General features: G+C 36.6%; 2 protein-coding genes across 2 annotated transcripts; one reads left to right on the plus strand and one right to left on the minus strand.

The window, feature by feature from the left end:
- Positions 1–1,443: 1,443 nt before the first annotated feature.
- On the minus strand, positions 1,444–5,116 carry LOC106390907. The gene is made up of 3 exons (XM_013831455.3): positions 4,923–5,116; positions 4,154–4,510; positions 1,444–4,085 (listed from the first exon to the last, which is right to left on the minus strand). Exons 2-3 carry the CDS (start codon positions 4,489–4,491, stop codon positions 1,715–1,717), a joined length of 2,709 nt encoding a protein of 902 aa, XP_013686909.2. The 5' UTR covers positions 4,492–4,510; positions 4,923–5,116; the 3' UTR covers positions 1,444–1,714.
- An 8,922-nt stretch (positions 5,117–14,038) lies between these two features.
- Positions 14,039–17,602, plus strand: LOC106390910 (putative chloride channel-like protein CLC-g). The gene is made up of 6 exons (XM_013831460.3): positions 14,039–14,308; positions 14,382–14,582; positions 14,654–14,831; positions 15,233–15,765; positions 15,845–16,970; positions 17,232–17,602. The coding sequence occupies exons 1-6, from the start codon at positions 14,178–14,180 to the stop codon at positions 17,355–17,357; spliced, it is 2,295 nt and encodes a 764-aa protein (XP_013686914.2). The 5' UTR covers positions 14,039–14,177; the 3' UTR covers positions 17,358–17,602.
- Positions 17,603–20,260: the final 2,658 nt, after the last annotated feature.

Here is a 20,260-nt window from a genome sequence, read left to right on the forward strand (position 1 = left end):
ATTGTTTAAGAAATATATATTCTTGAATACTTTTGACATAGTGAACTTCTAAATTTCTGGCGGATAAACATTAGGTCATGAGATCATTGTACTTTGTTAGAGATGTAAGTGGATAGATGGTCAATGGTTTTAGTCTTACAGAAGTTGATCGGATTTGGTGAGTTCCGATCACGGTGACTCAACTCTCGATCGCCATAATCTAAAGGTGTGATTGGTAATGGTTGTAGGTGCTGTCCACAGTCCCATTTATTTTACAGCGCTAAATTTACAGTAATCAAGCTTTAGTAAAAAAAAATTAAAATCACAGCTTTTGAAATAACCTACAGCTATACGAGTGCTCTATAGAGCTAAATATCCACAACAATTTTTTGGGGCTTTTTATAAAATTCTACAGCAATAAAATCTAAAACCACAGTAAAAAAATCTACAGATTTTTTCTGCACGAATTTTTTAAAACTACAATCATTACCAATCAGACTCTAAATAAAGATACCCTAAACAATCTTGGGCTAGTATGATTATATAATTATTGGCACAATAAAACCAAAAGCCATAGCATTCAGCTACATAACGGGATTTGATAATTAAGTTTCATCCCAAATAGAAAAAATTACTTTAAAATATTAAATACTAAAGGTAGGAATGATAAGTTGTTTATTAATATCGACTGAAATCTTCGGGATGCACTTGTATTAGCGAAAACATAATAGTTGCTATAGAACGAAGTTCACATTCTGCAAACTGATGTTGGGTCAGAACCAATGCATTGGGAACATCGATGGTGTTACGCTGATGACTCATAGAAAAGCATAGATTTTTTCGGACAATGATGATATAGTACATTACAAAAAAAATTTGCTCTAATAAGAGTAAGAAATACAAAGAGTTGCATGTCACCTCTACATCTGGAATTCAAATACTATATGAGCTACATAAAGCATGATAACTTTCCCGCAGATATATGTGACATTTGCAACATATTACACTGAAATGGTGAAGATGATTTCTAAACTAAAAAAAATAATACACTTTTGCAATATATCTAAAAAAGTTTCAACAAAGTAAAAAAAAATCAAAACATGTGAAATTACACATGTGTTCCGAACTCAAAAGCGGGCAATTTTGTACGGGAAATATTCAAATCAACAATTTATGTTGTCCAGATAGACATAAAATTCCTAAATTGGTTCACGAAGTTTTCATATAGTCTGTAGTCGCACAAAAAAGTATAATATGTAGTTTACTTAAAAAAAACACTAAATATATTCATTTAAATTAAATTTGAGGTTGTGAGTTTGGAATGTCTCCAAACTTTAAATTTAAAGATCAGAAAATCTTTTTAAAATAATATTTTAGAAATTCCTAAGTTATTTTGCCTTCTCTTTACTTCTGTGAAATAACAGATGCTAGCTATGGATTACAATTAAGGTTTGGCATCAGCAATGATACAAAGGGAAGAAAGAAAATTTAGCTGTAGTCAAATAACTGTTAGAAAGACTATAAAAAGGTATTAGTGTATCCAAAGCAACACATAACCACAAAGCATAACACTTTCCTGAGTTTATTACTTTATACACTAAATTAAGGTGAGAGCAAGAAAAGGGAGAGAGAAATCCTTACCGGATCTTCTTGTGGTTCCAAACAAAATCTATGAAGAAAGATGCAAACCTCTGTACAAATGTAATGACCAGAAACAGGCCAAACACAAGAATGATCAATCATCCTTGCAAGTAGCCTTGTTATGTCCTACTCCTCCACACTTTGTACAGCACACGGATCGTCCTCTTTTCCTGTCCTTGATTCTTTTGTCCACTCCCTGAACCCGCGAAAACAGAGGCGGAAGTACTTGTTCTTCCTCTTCCTTGCTGCTCCCTTCATTCTCCACTGAAGGTAAGTCGATCGCAACTGGCCCCAGAGCCTCTGAATACGTTGAACGGTAACTCTCAACTGTAAAGAAACTTGAACAGTACTCATAAACATTTCTGCCTTTGGTGTTTAGGACAGCAATCGCATGCTGGCAAGGAAGACCAGTGGGCTTCCACCCGAAGCAGCTGCATGTTTGGTTACTCATGTCCACGAGCTGAACAGACCCATCGTGAACCTCGAAAAGTGTGTCGGAGCAAAAGAAAACTTTAAGCGTGCTTGCTTTCTTGCATTCTTCCACTAGACTTTCCTCCTTAGATGGCACAAGGTGGCTGAACCACTCTCTTGACTTCTCCTGGCTACTGTTAACCAACTCCACGATTCTACTCACAAACACCACAAGCTTCAGGACGATTGATGTCTCCTGAATTTCTCCAATCCATTTCGAGTAGATCTCTCCCACATCTGAGGTTATGTGGCTGTATGGTTCACCTTCAAACAACGCATTGGCCCAGTGCTTTCCTTCAATCTCCATTACCCAATCATAAGCTTTCGGAGACACTCGTTTTATCTGCTCAGTGTATACCTTAAACCCATCAAGTCGATCAGCACGTGCTGCAGCCAGTAGATAGTACGATAAGGATGGCTTCCCGTCTCCAAGAAACGGACCTCTCAGGCTTCTCATAAAATCCTCCATCAAGTAATGAATGGAATAACCATGATGTGCGTTCTCGAAAATCTCCAACACAGAACTCACTAGGCCTTTCTCACGGTCAGAGACGAAGGTAAGGGGTCGTAAACTTGGCACAGCTACCTTTACTTGTTCAAGAAACCAACGCCAAGTTTCGTCAGTTTCCACATCAACAAGGGCTAATGCCACTGGAAGCACACCATCATCTCCATCCAAGGCAGAAGCTGTTAACAAAATCTCATGATACCTCGACTTAAAGGGAATGGCATCAAGGAAAAGAAGCGGCCTGCAACCAGTTAGAAACCCATTTATACAAGACCGGAAAGACAGAAAAAGCCGCTGAAATCTCTTGTCCTCACCAACCACAAGATCAACTATACTTCCAGGGTTTGTCTCAACAACCTTATTCACAAAAAGAGGCAAATGCTTATATGCGTCTTTGAATGATGTGTGAAGCCCTCCTTTGGCTTCATCAATGCCTCGTCTAATGGTGCAATAACTCAGCTCAATACCAAAATCTTGAAAGATGGAGTCGGCGATGTTCTTAGTCTTCTGATTTGGATTCTCCTGCAGCCTCTCCTTGATGATACTCACCACCCAGTTCTTTTTTGGATGAGCAGACTTCCAAGATTCTCCCCCACATGTATGCCTCCTGTTAAACTTCTTTATCCTAAACATGCTTTCTGATGGTACCCATGATGCATAAATCTTCCAAGGACAGCCTCCAACCAAACAAACCCCACACGCTCGGTTCGATTCATTCTTCCTTAACCTGTACCCAAAACGACAAGCAACGGCGTACTTCTGCAACGCGTCACGAAACTCAACGACACTCTCGAATCCCTGACCCACGCCGGTAATGCAAAGTTTCCATGAGGCTACCAAGCTCTCTACAGAACCATCCTTAACACCAGCGATGGAATAATTCATCATCTGGGGTTCAGAGTCAACATCCTCGGTTTCAGGGTAATAGGCATCAATATCCTGCACGTAGTCCTTGTCATCATCTACATCAAGATTATCGTGAGCATCATCTTCGTCACTTAAGAGATATTCATCCTCATCAGTTTCTATTACAGGCTTTCGAATTTCTCCCCTGTTTCTTAAGGATCTTCTCCTTGTCTCGCCGGCGTTTTCATCCTGGAGCAACATGCTGGGTTCTTCCATCACACGTCTTCGTTTACTAACACTCGCAGGGGACATCGGAGAGGAGCTTTTTGAACCCATCACTGTTTGTTTGGAACTTCTGGGAGTCAGTTTATAGTTACTGGAAGCAAGACTGGTCGTCTTCCCTTTCCGCTTGGGTTTCTTCGAAGTTGATTTGGCTGGTACCACTGGACCAGTCGATACGGTTACAGGAATCTCAACAAGACCACTGGATTCAGAAGTAAACCTGGGGGCGACGACCTTTCTAGATATCAAACTAACATCAACGAGGCTGTTATCTTCTGTGGCAACTTCAATGGGTACATTAGCTACATTCCCATATGCTATAAGTGTAGTGTCTGCTCTCACTGCTATATTATCAGACCTGCAAATAAATTCATCAAATGGATTATGCAACCATTGAAACAGAACATGGGTCATATAAGAACATACCAGTTAGCAGGTGCTTGAGAGTGGAAGCCTTCTTGTCCTGTTACAAAAACTTCAGCGCTGACGGAGCTCAGATGAAAATCATACATCCTCTTCATGTCTTTCTCTTGTCTCATGGTGATAAGGGTTGTTCGGTTTCCGGGGAGAAAATACTTGAGGGACAAAGAATCAAAGTCCAAGTTCCATAGTTTGGCCAGTTTGAGCTTAAAGTCATGAAAAGAGGTTTCATGATTAATATCTATAGCTTCTGCCTCTCCTCCAGTATAAGTCATTGTCCCATCATCGTCCGTCACAAACTTGCCGCCAGATTGGCAGATCAGTATAAGCTTACCTTTTCCCATACCCACAAAAAATAAAATCCTGACGAAACAACAGAAAAAAATTACATAAGAATACACACACAACAAGCAAATTGTGTTGTCTTGATTCATTTTTTAGTAAAATTACAGCAAAAGTTAATGTTAATAAATACAGCGTTTTAAGATGATGATCATTAACAAATTCATTTTTTTTATTACAGTGTTGCTCATTCACTAAAGGGATAAAGAGAGAAGCAATTTTTTGTCTTTGAATTGAAAACAAAATACAAAAGGGCAATAGAACAATTGTAAGATTCAGATCCTCAAAACTCTAACAGCAATTCATAAAACACAAAGACAATCCCTCAATTCGCAAAACTATGTCGTCTGCGACTTTTTGAATCGGTAAATCAAAAAAAAGTATTGGGGGGGGGGTATTTGGCTAAACGCGAAGATGGGAGAGATTAGCTTACCAAAAAATCGAAGAGCTGAGGAATTGGAAAGCCTAGGGTTGGGGCCGCGAGAAGATGAGAGTTGTGGGGAAGAAACGAATTAGGGTTGGGTGTCCACAAAAATAAATTAAAGAAAAGGTCCACTACATCGAACAAATTTGTTTCGAGGGGTTGCTTTGGAAAACTCTTGTAGATCTGCTACTCTAAATATTTAAAATATGATACCTTCGTAAATTAATAGTTTTGGGATTTTGATTTTAGAAAAAGACCAAAATAGCATTAAATCAAGTTTCTATTCCCAAACTAGCACTCAAGGTCAAAAGTCACAAAAATAGCACTCAAGGGGTGGGGTTTAGGGTTTAGAATTTAGGGTTTAGGGTTTAGAGTTTAGGTTTTAGGGTTTAGAGTTGAGAAGTGAGGTTTTGGGGATAAGATTTCAAATTTTGAAAAATAAAAAAAATTAAATTTTTCAAAAGATGAAATGTTATTTTGGTCATTTTAGTTTTTGAGTGCTATTTTTGTGATATAAACTTAGAAATGTGCTATTTTAAAGATTTGTCCTTTTGATAATTTATTAACTTACTAGTAGTGTGTCCGCGCTACGCGCAGAACAATTGCCTATTATTTTTATAAATATTTTGTTTATATTGTACAATTGTTTACTATGGAAATTAGTATTTTGTGTTTTAATTCTTCATGAAATTAGCAGCCAACATTTTGCCATCCATGTTGATGATGAGCTCGTTGTGGTTTGAGTAGTGAATATATATTTAATTTAGAGAACATAAATATACTATTAAGTATCATTTGGATAACACATAACATTTACTACATTTTAAATTTTATTACTGAAATTATACTAAACTAAAACGTTTCAAATGAAATATACGAACATTATGTGAATTTTACACTGAATTTGTTTAGGATGATCAAACATGATGAATTTTATTATTGTATCTAGGGATATGTCCACTCTTTGGACGAAAATTAATTAATTATTTAAGTTTTACATTTCACAAATGTTTAATATGGATTTTTTTAAAAACAATTTATCAATCAATTATTCTTATATAAACTCTTTTTATTTATTGTCATGCATTAGCATCATGTTTATTTGATTAAGGAAAACATAACTTAAGTTATATATTTATATTTTTGAATAAATAAATGGTGGTATGTTTTAGATAGTTAAATGGAAAAAATAACTTTAGATTAGCACTTTACACTATTATATTTTTCTATTTCTAGAGTTTTTCACTATTCACGGAAATATATTTTTATATTTTTATTGCTTGTTTCTGACTTTCTGGAAAGTTTTGTTTTAGTTATGTATTATTTTTGGTGATGGTTTTCAATAATTTCTTATTAGTTTTTCTTTGCCTTATTTTATACCTAAGAAAAAGAAAAATCGATGAGTTAAACTATTTTAATTTTAATTTTAATTTTTGTTCACTTTGGTTTGATGCAACACAAAAAAAAACATTATGGTAAATTAATTCATCTATTCTTTGTTGTTATGAATTTCTCTAATCTTTTCTTAAAATTTATGTATTCAGTGTCATATTATGTATGTTTTGGATTTATTATGTATTTTTGATAATTTTATTATTATATTTTTTTGTCTCTAAAACTATTTTTTAATTTTTATTTTGATTATATATCAGTCATTTATTGAAATTTTGTTACCTTTTATTCATTTTTCAAAACTTGAGTTTAGTGATTAAAATGGGAAAGTTATGTCAGCTTAAATTCATATATATTTTAGTTGTCTTGAGTTTGATAAAAAAATTAAATAATATTATAATAAATTTTCATCTTTTTGTTTTTCTTTGTGAAAAGTATGTATTGTACGTAGAGGGTTATCTGTTAAGTAATTAACAAATTTACAATAACTTGCAAACCATCTTAAACTATGGTTAGCAATAGTAGAGAAGAGTATCATAACTTTGGAATAGCTTAACCCTGAGACTGGAATACAAAAGGCACATAACATGATACTTGGATTGAGAAGCAAATCCTAAAAGATGAATTCGTACATGACATGAAAAGACACTAAAATGTGGAGATTAAAAATCACTTGGCAGCTTAACATGTGGAGAAACAGAGAGTAAACAATATTGAACAATAAATCTATGTGGTTTGAGATTATTGTGCTGCACATGCAAACACATCCTCTTATGAATCATGAAACCATATGAATCAAGTGTGCCTCAACTCTCTTGTCCTGCAAAAGGAAACCGTTCAAGTTCTCAAACGCCCTTGCTGATATGCCAGAACTCCTTGCAGTGGTTCAGGACTTCTGGAGAGATACTCAACCGCTGTTTGATTCTACCTCAGCGCTTTATAGATTTTCAAAGTCTCTTAAAGCTCTAAAGCCCCTGATTCGAAACCTGAGTAAAGCCAAATTGGGAGAACTAACGAGAAAGGTTAAGGAAGCCTACCTGGACCTCTGTGAAAAACAGGAGAAATTGTTTCGAGACCCAACATCAGACAATGTTCATGCAGAGATGGTGGCAAATGAAAGATGGCAGAGAGTATCAGCCATTGAGGAAAAGGTTCTGAAGCAGCGATCGAAACTTCACTGGCTTCAAGTGGGCGACAATAACAATAAGGCTTTCCATAATGCTGCCAAGGCCAGAGAAGTCCGGAATGGCATCAGAGAAATCAAATGTCCTTCTGGAAGAGTGGTGACATCGCAAGATGACATTAAAACAGAGGCCGAGAGATTTTTCAAAGAGTTTCTCAGTTCTGAACCGACTGATATCCAAAACAAGACAGTTTCAGAATTGCAAGAAATTGTTCCCTTCCGGTGCAGTAATGAAGAGAGGTCCTCGCTTATCAGGCCGGTAACTGAGGAGGAGATCCGAGAAGTTCTCTTTCATATGCAGAGCAATAAATCTCCAGGCCCCGACGGATACTCAGTTGAGTTCTTCAAAGCCTCTTGGAGTGTAATTGCAAAGGACTTCACCATCGCAGTACAATCCTTCTTCAGTAAAGGGTTTCTTCCAAAGGGCCTGAACTCAACAATTCTAGCTCTCATACCCAAGAAGGAATCTGTGACTGAGATGAAGGATTATAGACCGATCTCTTGCTGCAATGTCTTGTACAAGGTGATCTCGAAGATCATAGCTAACAGGCTAAAAGGCACTCTTCCTCGATGCATCTCTCCAAACCAATCAGCATTCGTGAAGGATAGGCTACTGGTGGAGAACCTTCTACTGGCAACTGAAATTGTGAAAGACTATCACAAGGAAGACATCACGCCGAGATGTGCTCTGAAGATCGATATTGCTAAAGCTTTCGACACAGTTCATTGGAATTTCCTCTTGAACACATTGAGAGCACTAAACATACCAGAGGAATTTATTCATTGGATTGAGCTTTGTGTCTGCACGGCCTCCTTCTCCGTGCAGATCAACGGGGAGTTAGCCGGATTTTTTCAGAGCAAGAGAGGTTTAAGGCAAGGGTGTGCTCTGTCCCCCTACCTCACTGTCATCTGCATGAATGTTCTCTCTCACATGATTGATAAAGCGGCTGAAAGGGGCTTGGTCGGCTATCATCCTCGGTGTAAGAACATCCTTCTAACACATTTGAGCTTTGCAGACGATCTCATGGTGTTTACGGACGGCACAAAACGCTCTATTGAAGGTATACTTCGAGTATTTGATGAGTTTGCAGCGATATCAGGTCTGAAGATCAGCCTTGAGAAGTCTACACTCTACACAGCGGGTACCACTCAAAATGAAGAAGAAGACATCCTAAGCACCTTCCCTCTGGCCTCGGGACAGTTGCCTGTCCGCTATCTGGGGCTCCCCCTCTTGACTAAACGTATGACAGTTCAAGATTACCTACCATTGGTCGAGAAAATCCGCAAAAGAATGAAGTCATGGACGGGCAGGTTCTTATCACACGGTGGTCGTTTACAACTTATCAAATCTGTTATCGCAAGCCTCACAAACTTCTGGATGCAAGCGTTTAGACTCCCTAGCAGCTCTCTGAAAGAAATTGAGCGGCTTTGCTCAGCTTTCTTGTGGTCAGGACCTGAACTGAAAACAAGCAAAGCCAAAGTAAGCTGGAAAGATGTCTGCTTACCGAAACAGGAAGGGGGGTTGGGGCTCAGGCCACTAAAAGAAGTAAACGTGGTTCATGGTTTGAAAATAATCTGGAGGATTCACTCTGCGCGTAACTCGCTTTGGGTTCGATGGGTGCATTGTTATCTGATCAGGAAGGGATCACTGTGGTCGGTAAAAGAAACTGCTACATCTGGATCATGGGTTTGGCGAAAGCTACTGAAACTCCGTGAGCTTGCAAAGCAGTTCTTCAAAAGAGAAGTCCGAAATGGGAAAGTAACATCATTCTGGTTTGATGTGTGGTCACCACTTGGATGTCTAAAGGACGTGTTGGGAGAACGAGGATACATTGCTATGGGCATCTCTGAAAATGCGGTGATGGCTGATGTTCTTGGTAATCATCGGAGAAGAAGACACAGGCTGAGCCTCCTAAACGAGATAGAAAATGAGATTGCACTTCTTCAAGCTGATTCCAGTGAAGAAGAAGACATACCTCTTTGGAAACAGAAAGAAGGGAAGTATGCTAGTGTTTTTCATCAAAGAAAACCTGGCTACAGATACGATCTACACAACAAATCTGCGAATGGAGTAAGGGTATTTGGTTCACGCAATCCACACCAAAATACTCCTTTCTTGTTTGGGTTGCACTCCGCCAACGTCTGCAGACCTATGACAGGATACAACAATGGAATGGGGCAGTTGATGCAACTTGCGTACTCTGCGAGGTAACAAATGAAACTTGCCACCATCTCTTCTTTAGTTGCGACTACTCAAAGCAGATTTGGAAGGCCTTAGTAGGAGGGATTCTTCAGAGAGCATTTACTACATCATGGAATGACCTAGTAGAGATCATCTCGAGCGCAAGGATGCCACCCACAGAGCAGTTTCTTATTCGCTACGCTTTCCAAGCGACAGTTCATGCGTTGTGGAGAGAAAGGAACGCTCGCAGGTATGGAGAGCAGCCACAGCCTGCTACTACCCTCATCAAGTTTGTAGATAAAACCATCAGGCTTAAGTTGCTATCGGTGAAAGGGTTGGGACACAAATACTTGGAAGAGAGTTTGACCACTTGGTTTGCTACTAGGGAGTAATCACCATGAGGAAATTTTTTTTAGAGTATAGATTATCTCTGTACAAATCAGATGCACTAGATGTACAAAGTTTTGACTGAATAAAATTTTACATTCTTTCAAAAAAAAGAAAAACGTCTACTTAAAATAAATAACTAAAGTTTGCTATCCAAACAAAAACTACCGTTTGCTTTATTAAATTGTTTATTTAATGTCATTTAATATAACATTTAGGATAAAAGAGACCAAATTTATTAGAAATGGTAAGTAAATCGTCATATCTTTAAATTGGGTAAATTTATTGCTATTATTTTCCAAAAACAAAAGAAGTAGTAAAAAAGAACCAGAACCGAATTCGCTACCTGAAACAATACAGAACAAGTACGCGAACCACTAAGCTAAAATGATTAAATTGTCAACATTTGGCGCCCCAAGAAAATATATAAATTTTGGTCCCTAAACCCCTTGCTTTATGGGCTTTAGCCTAGGACCGGCCCTCTACCTATTCTGTCTCCCTATTTTTAGGAGAAGGTGTGTTGCATTCTTGTTCAAATTATAGGGTTTATCTAAGTTATTAGCGAGCGTGATATAATAAATGATAATTTTCTCTTAACTATAGCTTATTAATGTATGTAACTTAATGTGATGAAGAAATATGGTAAATAAATGGTAAATAGCAATTTAGCAATACTTAATATTAATAACTTAGTGACCAAGAATCTCTGCAAACGATCATATTATTTTGATATATATTCATAGCTTCTAACTCTAATTAAACAACTAAACGTAAAAGAAGTCCGTCATATATTTCTAAGGAGCAGCCCCTAAAGATATCAACAAGATATATATTTATCCAAAACAAAAATAAAAATCAGCATTGCTAGCCTGTGTACCTTACATGTTACATTCAGAGACTTCCTCGCTTTTATGGTGGAAGGACAAAATGAAAGCTCTAATCTACTACCTTAGCTTGCATATTTGGAGCAAGTAGTCTCATAGAAGAATACTTCCTCAAGCTTTTGAGTTTTGAGAGTTGAAGCAAAGTGTTTCAACTGCACTTGACAAAGTTGGGTGAACCAAACCTCTAATTTCTTGTAGCTTTTTCTCTCTTAAGAGGCAAGGATTTACGCAAATAGGTTTAACTCATGTAAATAAGTTTGTTAGATATCCTGCAACAAAAAGAAACATAGAAACTGTGATTCCAACAATACAAAACAGAGACCTGCCATCAACACTTCCCCACAACAAACTTTTTTAGTCTTCTTTGTCAATGCCGTAAAAATAGTAAAGACATAAAAATAGTGATCTTAAACCTCTTGTATGTTAACAAGATCAGAAGCAGTGTATCTTCCTCGTAATACAACGAGTGGTAGCCCGTAGATATGGCACAATAACAAAGCTGCTACATAAACATTAATCGGACTATGTGTATAAATACTGAGAAACATTGAATCTTACACTAGCTCCATTGTAGACAGAATTAGGCAGCATTGAATCTTACACTAGTCCAAATCACGCTGAATCCTGGCCACCACTGATTTTGGAGAGACGGTGGCGGAGTAACAGGTACAGAGGTGTGAGCTTCATCGTCATTGTTGTGGTCAAGGATATGGATCGTTTTTTCCTTTGGCCAATTTTTAATATTGAATTTGGGTCTTTCCAAATAACAGGTACAGAGGTGGGATTTGAGTTAAACTAGTTATGACTGAAAATAATAATAAAAAGTTTGCTTCAAATCCTTTTCATAGGTTTTTCTTTCAAAATTGTTTATTTTTGAATAACAGTAGATTTGATTTTGTTTTTGTAAATTGTTAATTGAATAACAGTATATGACATGTAACTTTTAGTGACTTTAGATAAATGTCATATTCAATAACACATGATTTGGAAAAAAAAATAGAAATCATTAGTTGAATAACAGGGGATTTTAAAACAAAACCAAAACACTTTAAAATCCATGATTCAATACACCCCCCTGAGAGTCCAATTTTAAAATTCGCTTACCATTGTTAGAAAGAGAAAAAAAAATATGCATAGGGCGAGTTAATTTTTTAAACCGGGCCTATTGGTGAAACTATGTTCAGTGTAGAAGGGGTGCACCAAATACTTTTTAATTAGTATAATTTTGTATAAAGTTATTAAACTGTGTTTATAAGTTTGCCACCGATAAATATTATATTTGTAGATCCACCATTGCTTATATGTTATACTAGATTTTTCAAAGCGCGGGAGTATATTTGTTGACAAATATATTGATATAGCTGTTTGTTAACTACTTTGTTTCGCCAGAAACATTTTCGGTTTTCGTTTTGATTCTAATTTTTTTTATTGGTTTTCGATTTCAGTTTGGTTGTGATTTTTGGTTTAGAAATATATGAAGTTGAGTTTTGGTTAAAGTGATTGAATATTTTGATATTTTGTGTGGTATGGATATATAAAATTTTCGAATTTTTTGGTTCTGGTTACATTTCTGTTTTAAATAATTTCAAATAATTTAGGTAAAATAAAAAAAATCCTCATACTGTGAAACACCAATATAATACAATGGGAGAAATATTTAGAAAATTATTTTATTTACATATCTATTTATTTAAGGTATAAATAATATAGAATAGCAAATAAGTTGGAGGATCCTCTTTTTATTATCAAATATCTCTATCTTTTAAGATTAGTATTCGGGAAATTCAGTTGCCATGTCAAACATAATATATTCTCTGCGTCTTCATCAAGTTAATTTAGTTACATCGGAAAATCTTGTTTCTATATATTATCTTTTGAATTTATTGTATGTAGCAATTACAAAAATGGATGTTATAGAGAATATTCTTGGAATTTATTTGATTTGAATCCGAACATTTATGAGTTTCTATTTATTATATTTTATATTTATATTTATATAACAAATTTGGTAAATATAAATATTTAAATATTATTGGCTGTTTAAAGGGTCAATAGCATTGAAAATAATGATTTCGAAATATGCTAACCCTATACTATAATAGTATAATTAATATTATTGAAAGATAATATTTAATATATTTCAGCAATTTCATATAAGAAAATTTTAAATAAGACATAGGCATTATAATGAATTCCAATATATTTGGTATAGTTTTTTGGACAACGGGTTTTTAATGGTGTTAATAGGGTTTGAATAGAACTTTAGGATATAGGGTTAGAACACAAACGAATATGGATGGGTTAGTAAACATACGCAAAATATGCTTAAAAAACGATGGATATATTGTTTAAATTATTGGACTGTTTTATTTAATTGGACATAAACATGTTACTTTTCTAATTGTTGGGCTTTTAATTTCCGAAAACCATTTAAAACAACTGAAAAAAGTAATAGAATTTTTTGTAATTAATTGAAAAAGTTAAGGGTATAATTTTAAGAAGGATTCTGTTTTAATAGTGTAGATGGTCGGTAAATTCGTACATTCTAACAGTTAAAGAAATTTAATTCAGTGATATAGTGGTAGATGATAGAAAAAAAAGGGCAAATCTCTAAAATAGCACCTTCTTAAGTTTATATCACAAAAATAGCACTCAAAAACTAAAATGACCAAAATAGCATTTTATCTTTTGAAAAATTTAAATTTTTTAATTTTTCAAAATTTGAAATCTTATTTCCAAAACCTCACTTCTCAACTCTAAACCCTAAAACCTAAACTCTAAACCCTAAACCCTAAACTCTAAACCCTAAACCCCACCTCTTGAGTGTTATTTTTGTGACTTTTGGCCTTAAGTGCTAGTTTGGGAACAAAAACTTGATTTAGTGCTATTTTGGTCTTTTTCTCAAAAAAAAAAAAAAAAGACATTCACATTTACCAAAGAGTGGTAATTGATAAAAAAAACAAACGTTCACAATCCTTCTCCCTTCTTAAATATTTTCCCGTTTTCTAATTATGTAGTCCATCGTATACATCTCTAGTCCTATTTGTGTTCTCTAACAAAAAGGTTTTAAAAATAATAATAAAAAAAAGAGGTCCAACTAATCATTATATCTGATACATATCCTTTTTTGGAGAAAACTAATTGACTTCTCTTCTCTTCTCTTCTGACAGTGGAAGAGTCCCAACATCATCATCATCATCATCATCTTCCCAATTAGTATTTTGATAGAGAGAGAGATGCCGGATTCCACGAGGGAGGATTCCGTGGCCGTTCCGCTACTCCCTTCCCTCCGTCACGCAACCAACTCCTCCTCTCAAGTCGCCATCGTCGGCTCCAACCTCTGCCCAGTCGAAAGCCTCGATTACGAGTACCAAATCTCCTCAATTCCACTTTGCTTTTCTGTTTCCTAATATTAGAGCTATTTAATTTTAATTTTATAGGATCGCGGAGAATGATTTCTTCAAGCAGGACTGGAGAGCTCGTAGCAAGACGCAGATCTTCCAATACGTGTTCATGAAGTGGCTTCTCTGTTTCTTCATCGGGATCATTGTTAGTCTCATCGGTTTCACCAACAACCTCGCCGTCGAGAATCTCGCCGGCGTTAAGTTCGTCGTCACTTCTAACATGATGTTAGCCGGAAGGTATCTAACTAACTAACTCTGCTTTGTATGGTATCAATGTTTGGTTGAGCTTAAACATTGTTGAAAAACAGGTACAGCATGGGCTTCTTTGTTTTCACTGTTACAAACCTGATTCTCACTCTCTTTGCCTCCGTCATCACCGCTTTTGTTGCCCCTGCTGCTGCTGGTTCCGGTATACCTGAAGTCAAGGCTTATTTGAACGGTGTTGATGCGCCTGAGATATTCTCACTTCGCACTTTGCTTGTCAAGGTAAAGCATTCTTTTTTAAACGTGTTGGTTAATTATGCTATTACAAACTATGTGAAATACTCTCTCCGTTTCAAAATACATGAGATGTGGTACAACTATTAAGAAACTTATTTTTTATCAAAAAAATATTATTAAAATATAAATTTAAAATTATTCAACCAATCACAGAACAGACTATAAAATATGAATGATTACACAGTATTTGATAAAGTGAAAAAGTACATTGAAATATGAAAACATAATCTATTTTGAAACATCAAAAACTCCATAAAACATCATTTATTTTGAAATGGAAGGAGTATTACATAGGCCTGACTGCACCACTCCTGCAGCATTTTCAGTTGATATATTTTGTCTCAAGGTTGAAAATTGCTCAACTTGAATTTTGCTTTGGATTACAGATCATTGGGAACATATCTGCAGTGTCGGGGTCTCTTCTCATTGGTAAGGCGGGGCCTATGGTGCACACTGGTGCCTGCGTTGCCTCCATACTTGGTCAGGGCGGCTCTAAAAGATATGGCTTGACTTGGAGGTGGCTTCGGTATTTCAACAATGATAGGGACCGACGAGACCTTGTTACTTGTGGTTCAGCTGCTGGTATTGCTGCCTCCTTTCGTGCTCCTGTAGGTGGTGTCCTCTTCGCCCTTGAGGAGATGTCGTCTTGGTGGAGGAGTGCGCTTTTATGGAGAATCTTCTTTTCAACGGCCGTTGTGGCGATCGTTCTCAGGGCTCTAATCGATGTGTGCTTAAGTGGAAAGTGCGGGTTATTTGGTAAAGGAGGGTTGATAGTGTTTGATGTCTATTCAGAAAATGCATCATATCATTTAGGGGATGTACTTCCTGTTCTTCTCCTTGGATTTGTCGGTGGTATTTTGGGTAGCATTTATAACTTTCTCCTTGAGAAGGTTCTTCGAGCTTACAACTACATTTATGAGTAAGCTATGTTCTTTGGATTTGGTTGTATAATACAGACAGAGTACAAGCATTTTTCTAACTTCCTTTATTCTGTCCAGGAAAGGGGTTGCTTGGAAAATCATCCTCGCTTGCGCGATATCAATTTTCACGTCATGCCTTCTTTTCGGATTGCCATTTCTTGCATCATGCCAGCCTTGCCCTGCAGATGCCTTAGAGGAGTGCCCTACAATTGGCCGGTCTGGCAACTTTAAGAAATACCAATGCCCACCTGGTCACTACAACGACCTAGCTAGCCTCATTTTCAACACGAATGATGATGCCATCAAAAACCTTTTCAGCAAAAACACAGACTTTGAGTTCCATTACTTGTCGGTTCTCGTGTTCTTCATCACCTGCTTCTTCCTCAGCATTCTTAGCTACGGCATTGTTGCTCCAGCGGGGCTGTTTGTACCGGTTATCGTAACGGGAGCATCTTATGGACGGTTTGTAGGGATGCTGCTCGGTTCAAAAAATCTGAATGATGGCCTATATGCTGTGCTCGGTGCTGCGTCTTTTCTTGGCGGATCAATGAGGATGACCGTTTCCTTGTGTGTTATTCTCCTTGAGCTGACTAATAATCTGCTTCTTCTACCTATGATGATGGTGGTCCTCTTGATTTCGAAAACAGTTGCTGATGCTTTCAATGCCAACATCTATAACCTCATCATGAAGATAAAAGGGTTTCCGTACCTCCACAGCCATGTAGAGCCTTACATGAGGCAGCTTACAGTTGGTGATGTAGTTACAGGACCGCTACAAGTCTTCAAGGGCATCGAGAAAATCGAGACTATTGTACACGTTCTCAAAACCACCAATCACAATGGCTTCCCTGTGGTTGATGGGCCACCACTCGCTCCAGCTTCTGTTCTGTGCGGTCTAATCCTCAGGGATCATATTCTGACTTTGCTAAAGAAACGAGTGTTCTTATCTAGTCCAGTGGCTTTTGACTCCAATACACTTGCTCAGTTCAAGGCAGATGAGTTTGCGAAGAAGGGTTCAGGGAGGGGTGATAGGATAGAGGATGTGGAATTAAGCGAAGAAGAATTGAATATGTATTTGGATTTACACCCGTTCTCTAATGCTTCTCCTTACACTGTTTTGGAAACGATGTCACTTGCAAAGGCTCTTGTCCTCTTCCGTGAAGTTGGCCTAAGGCACATACTGGTCATACCAAAATTATCCAATGTAAGTGATCGTGGTTTCTCCTTTTATAGCTGTTATCATCATCATCTTATTAGATTCTGATAGGCACTAGAATGTGAGGTGCTTGATACATAACTTGCTAATACTAAAAAAAATAGTTTAAATAGAGGTAAGGGAGAACAGATTAGAGACATGTGAATTTATACATTTGGTTTGTTTGTGAGATTTTTGGGCTTTACAAGACTTTGGGGACTCTATAGTCTACATCTGTTAGCTCTTGGTTCATCATTGTGACTATTGCAGCGACCTCCACTGGTGGGTATATTGACAAGGCATGACTTCATGCCAGAACATATACTAGCCCTGCGTCCATCCTTGTCTAGAAGCAGGTGGAAAAGGCTTCGGATTCGGCTGCCTTTCCTCTCGTAAAGGATTCAGCAGCCTGCCAAATTCCGGGTATGCAGCTTTGATCAACTTTGTATAATAACTGCAAGCAGACATGTGGTGTGCACAGAGCGACTTATTCTTTCACCTTTTTACTAAAGAGTTGTTTAACTCTTTTAAGTCCGAGATCTAAGATTTGCACATGCTTTGTAGTGTCGATTATTCTACTTTGTATATGAATCAACATGAAGGTACCACCTCGAATAAAAGGGCATTTCCATTTTTTATTAGTGATGGATACAAAAGAAGTAGAGATTTAGAAATGTTGTGTTTGACTGTAAAACCTGACTCTTATTTTGCCTACAAACTGCCTTCCAGCGGTTTCCATAGCTAGACAGTGCTCCTTACACGAGGGAACAACATATTGAAAAGCCGAACTAAACATTCTTCTTGAGTTCCTTTTCATCTACACCGTTCCTTGTGTTTCGATCTACACATTCTATATTGAATGCATTCCAAAGGTTACACTAACGTTTGAATAAAAAGTATTTATGACATTACATATTCCTATTAAAAAATTGTTTCTTACATAGAACAAATTTTGTAAAATTATTAGACTCAAGTGCATGTCTGCTTAAGTTGGGAAGGTCCGTGTCTTGTCTATTTGAGGGTTTGGATCTTTCAACCGGTCCAGAATCCGGACTGCCCGCGTTTATGGATTTTTCTTCACCTAACACTATTCGACAATCAATTTTCTAACTCGTGTGGTTTGATTTTTTCTCCAGATAAAGAATATTTCTCGTGAATCCTTTCTCGGTCCCAACTATTTTTACTCATGTCAGTAGTATTATTATTACTTTTTATGTTCGTTGACTGTTTTTAAAATTTGGGTCAACAGAAAGATATTTTATAACTAGAACTATAATTTTTTCTTTTATTCATTTGAAAGTATCTCAGAAAGGTCAAACTGATCTTCAATTGGAGGTGCGTGAAATGAAATCCATTATGGCTCTTCTAATTTTCAAATGAATATAAAGCGTAATCTCATCCAAGTGCCACAAATTAAATGTAATAGGTTACTTTCGAAACCAGGTAACTTATCTCCCCAAAATTCACAACACTTAAAGCACTATCTTATGGTTTAATTAATTAATTAATTTTAAAAAATTGGATGCTTTTTTAATATCAAAAGTTATTATATTGTTCAAACATAAGGTGATCTGGTAAATCAAACCGGAACAGAACTATTAATAAAAAAAGATTCCTATGAAATGATCTTATAATTCTAGGAAAAGAATCATCAGTTGCATTCTGAGTCCGAAGACTGTAGATAAGCTTGAAAATTGGAATCTTCTTTGTAATTTCGCTATCTGCTTCAGCTTTGTAGAGAAGCTTGGTCATGCATGTGGTTCTCCATCATCGCAATTACATATTTGCAGTATGTTCTAAAGGTCTGACATGTTGAATGTCATACTATGCTATCTATTGCCCAAGTGAGTGTTTTTAGTTTGCAGAGATGGGTTTGGCATCATCCCCTAGAACCATCCACTTCTCCTTTTAGTCAGCAACAATGTTCTTAAGGCGGGCCATCGCCTTAGCATTGAACGCCTTCTTCACTTCCTCGTTCACACCAAGAGACCAATTCCACTTTTGCTGCAAAAAATAATTCATTAAAAACACAAATACATAAATTTAAAAAAATAGATAAAATAAAATTTAAATAATTAAAAATTACCGCAAAGCACATGAACCAAACCCTTTGAATGTGTTCCGGAGTAAAAGACCAGTTCAGATGCGCTTCATGGAAGTATGATTTGATGGTGTCCGAAACCTTCTGTCCCACAACATTGTCCGTCAGAAACCTGCAAAATATGAAAAATGTAAATGTAATAAATGAAAATAAAACTGAAATAAATAAATTTAAAACTACCAATAAGTGTTTGGCGGTCTATCGGGGTCAAGGATGCGTAAACCTTCTCAACTAGGTAGCTGGAGGAGGTCCTCGACAGTAAACCTAGCATACGGTGCATCTGGTGGCACCATCAAATCCGGATGGATACCCTCATGAGAAGGTGCTGATGCAGCATCAGGAGCTGATGCAGCATCAGGAGGAGATGGCTGAGGCTGCTGAGGTAGAGGCTCATACGGTGCAGGAGACACGTACAGGGGTAGAGGAGGAGGAGGAGGAGGAGGCATAGCCTGCTGAGTCGTCTGCGGTTTTCCCTGAGATTGGCTCTCAGGGACAAAATCCGGTGCAATGCAGTACCAGAAGAAGAAGCTGACGGATCAACTCCCATACCGAGAAACGTAGCCGCATAAGTGGGTCTCATGTTCCTAAGTCTCTTCCTACTACCAGCCATCTATTAGAAAAACAAACAAATTGAAATTAGTGATTTTGAAAAAATATTATCCGTTATAAAAATTGTATTTATAATCTATCTAATCTAATTTCATTACTAAACAAATTATAGATCTAATTCCATTCCTAAACTAAATTCCATATCTCATCTATATTCCAGCCTAAACTAACCACCTAAAACTAAACAAAAAAAACACATACTTTATGTAGAGAGAAGTCGGAGGTATGTTAGAGAGACAAAAGAGCAACCGGAATAGGTCAACCATGTTTTTATTAAATTAAAACATCAAACAAAATCCGTTGCAACGCAACAGGCTCATATCATGTTATTTTATAAAAATAAACTTATAAAAATAAACTTTGTTTTAAACAAAGCCGGATTAGCCGATTATACTGCAAATAAACTTTGTTTTAAACGTTGCGGTTGAATGTCTGAAAATTTAATTATTTCAATTAAAAAAATTAGACGTCATAACACATTTTATTTTTACATATCAACCGGAAACACTCAGATATATATATATTGATGAAATTTAAACATAATTAATATACCGATAAGAAATGAAAAAAAAAATCTAACATTTTCTGT

Source organism: Brassica napus, chromosome A8 (genome assembly GCF_020379485.1).
Source record: "Brassica napus cultivar Da-Ae chromosome A8, Da-Ae, whole genome shotgun sequence".
Classification (NCBI taxonomy): domain Eukaryota; kingdom Viridiplantae; phylum Streptophyta; class Magnoliopsida; order Brassicales; family Brassicaceae; genus Brassica; species Brassica napus.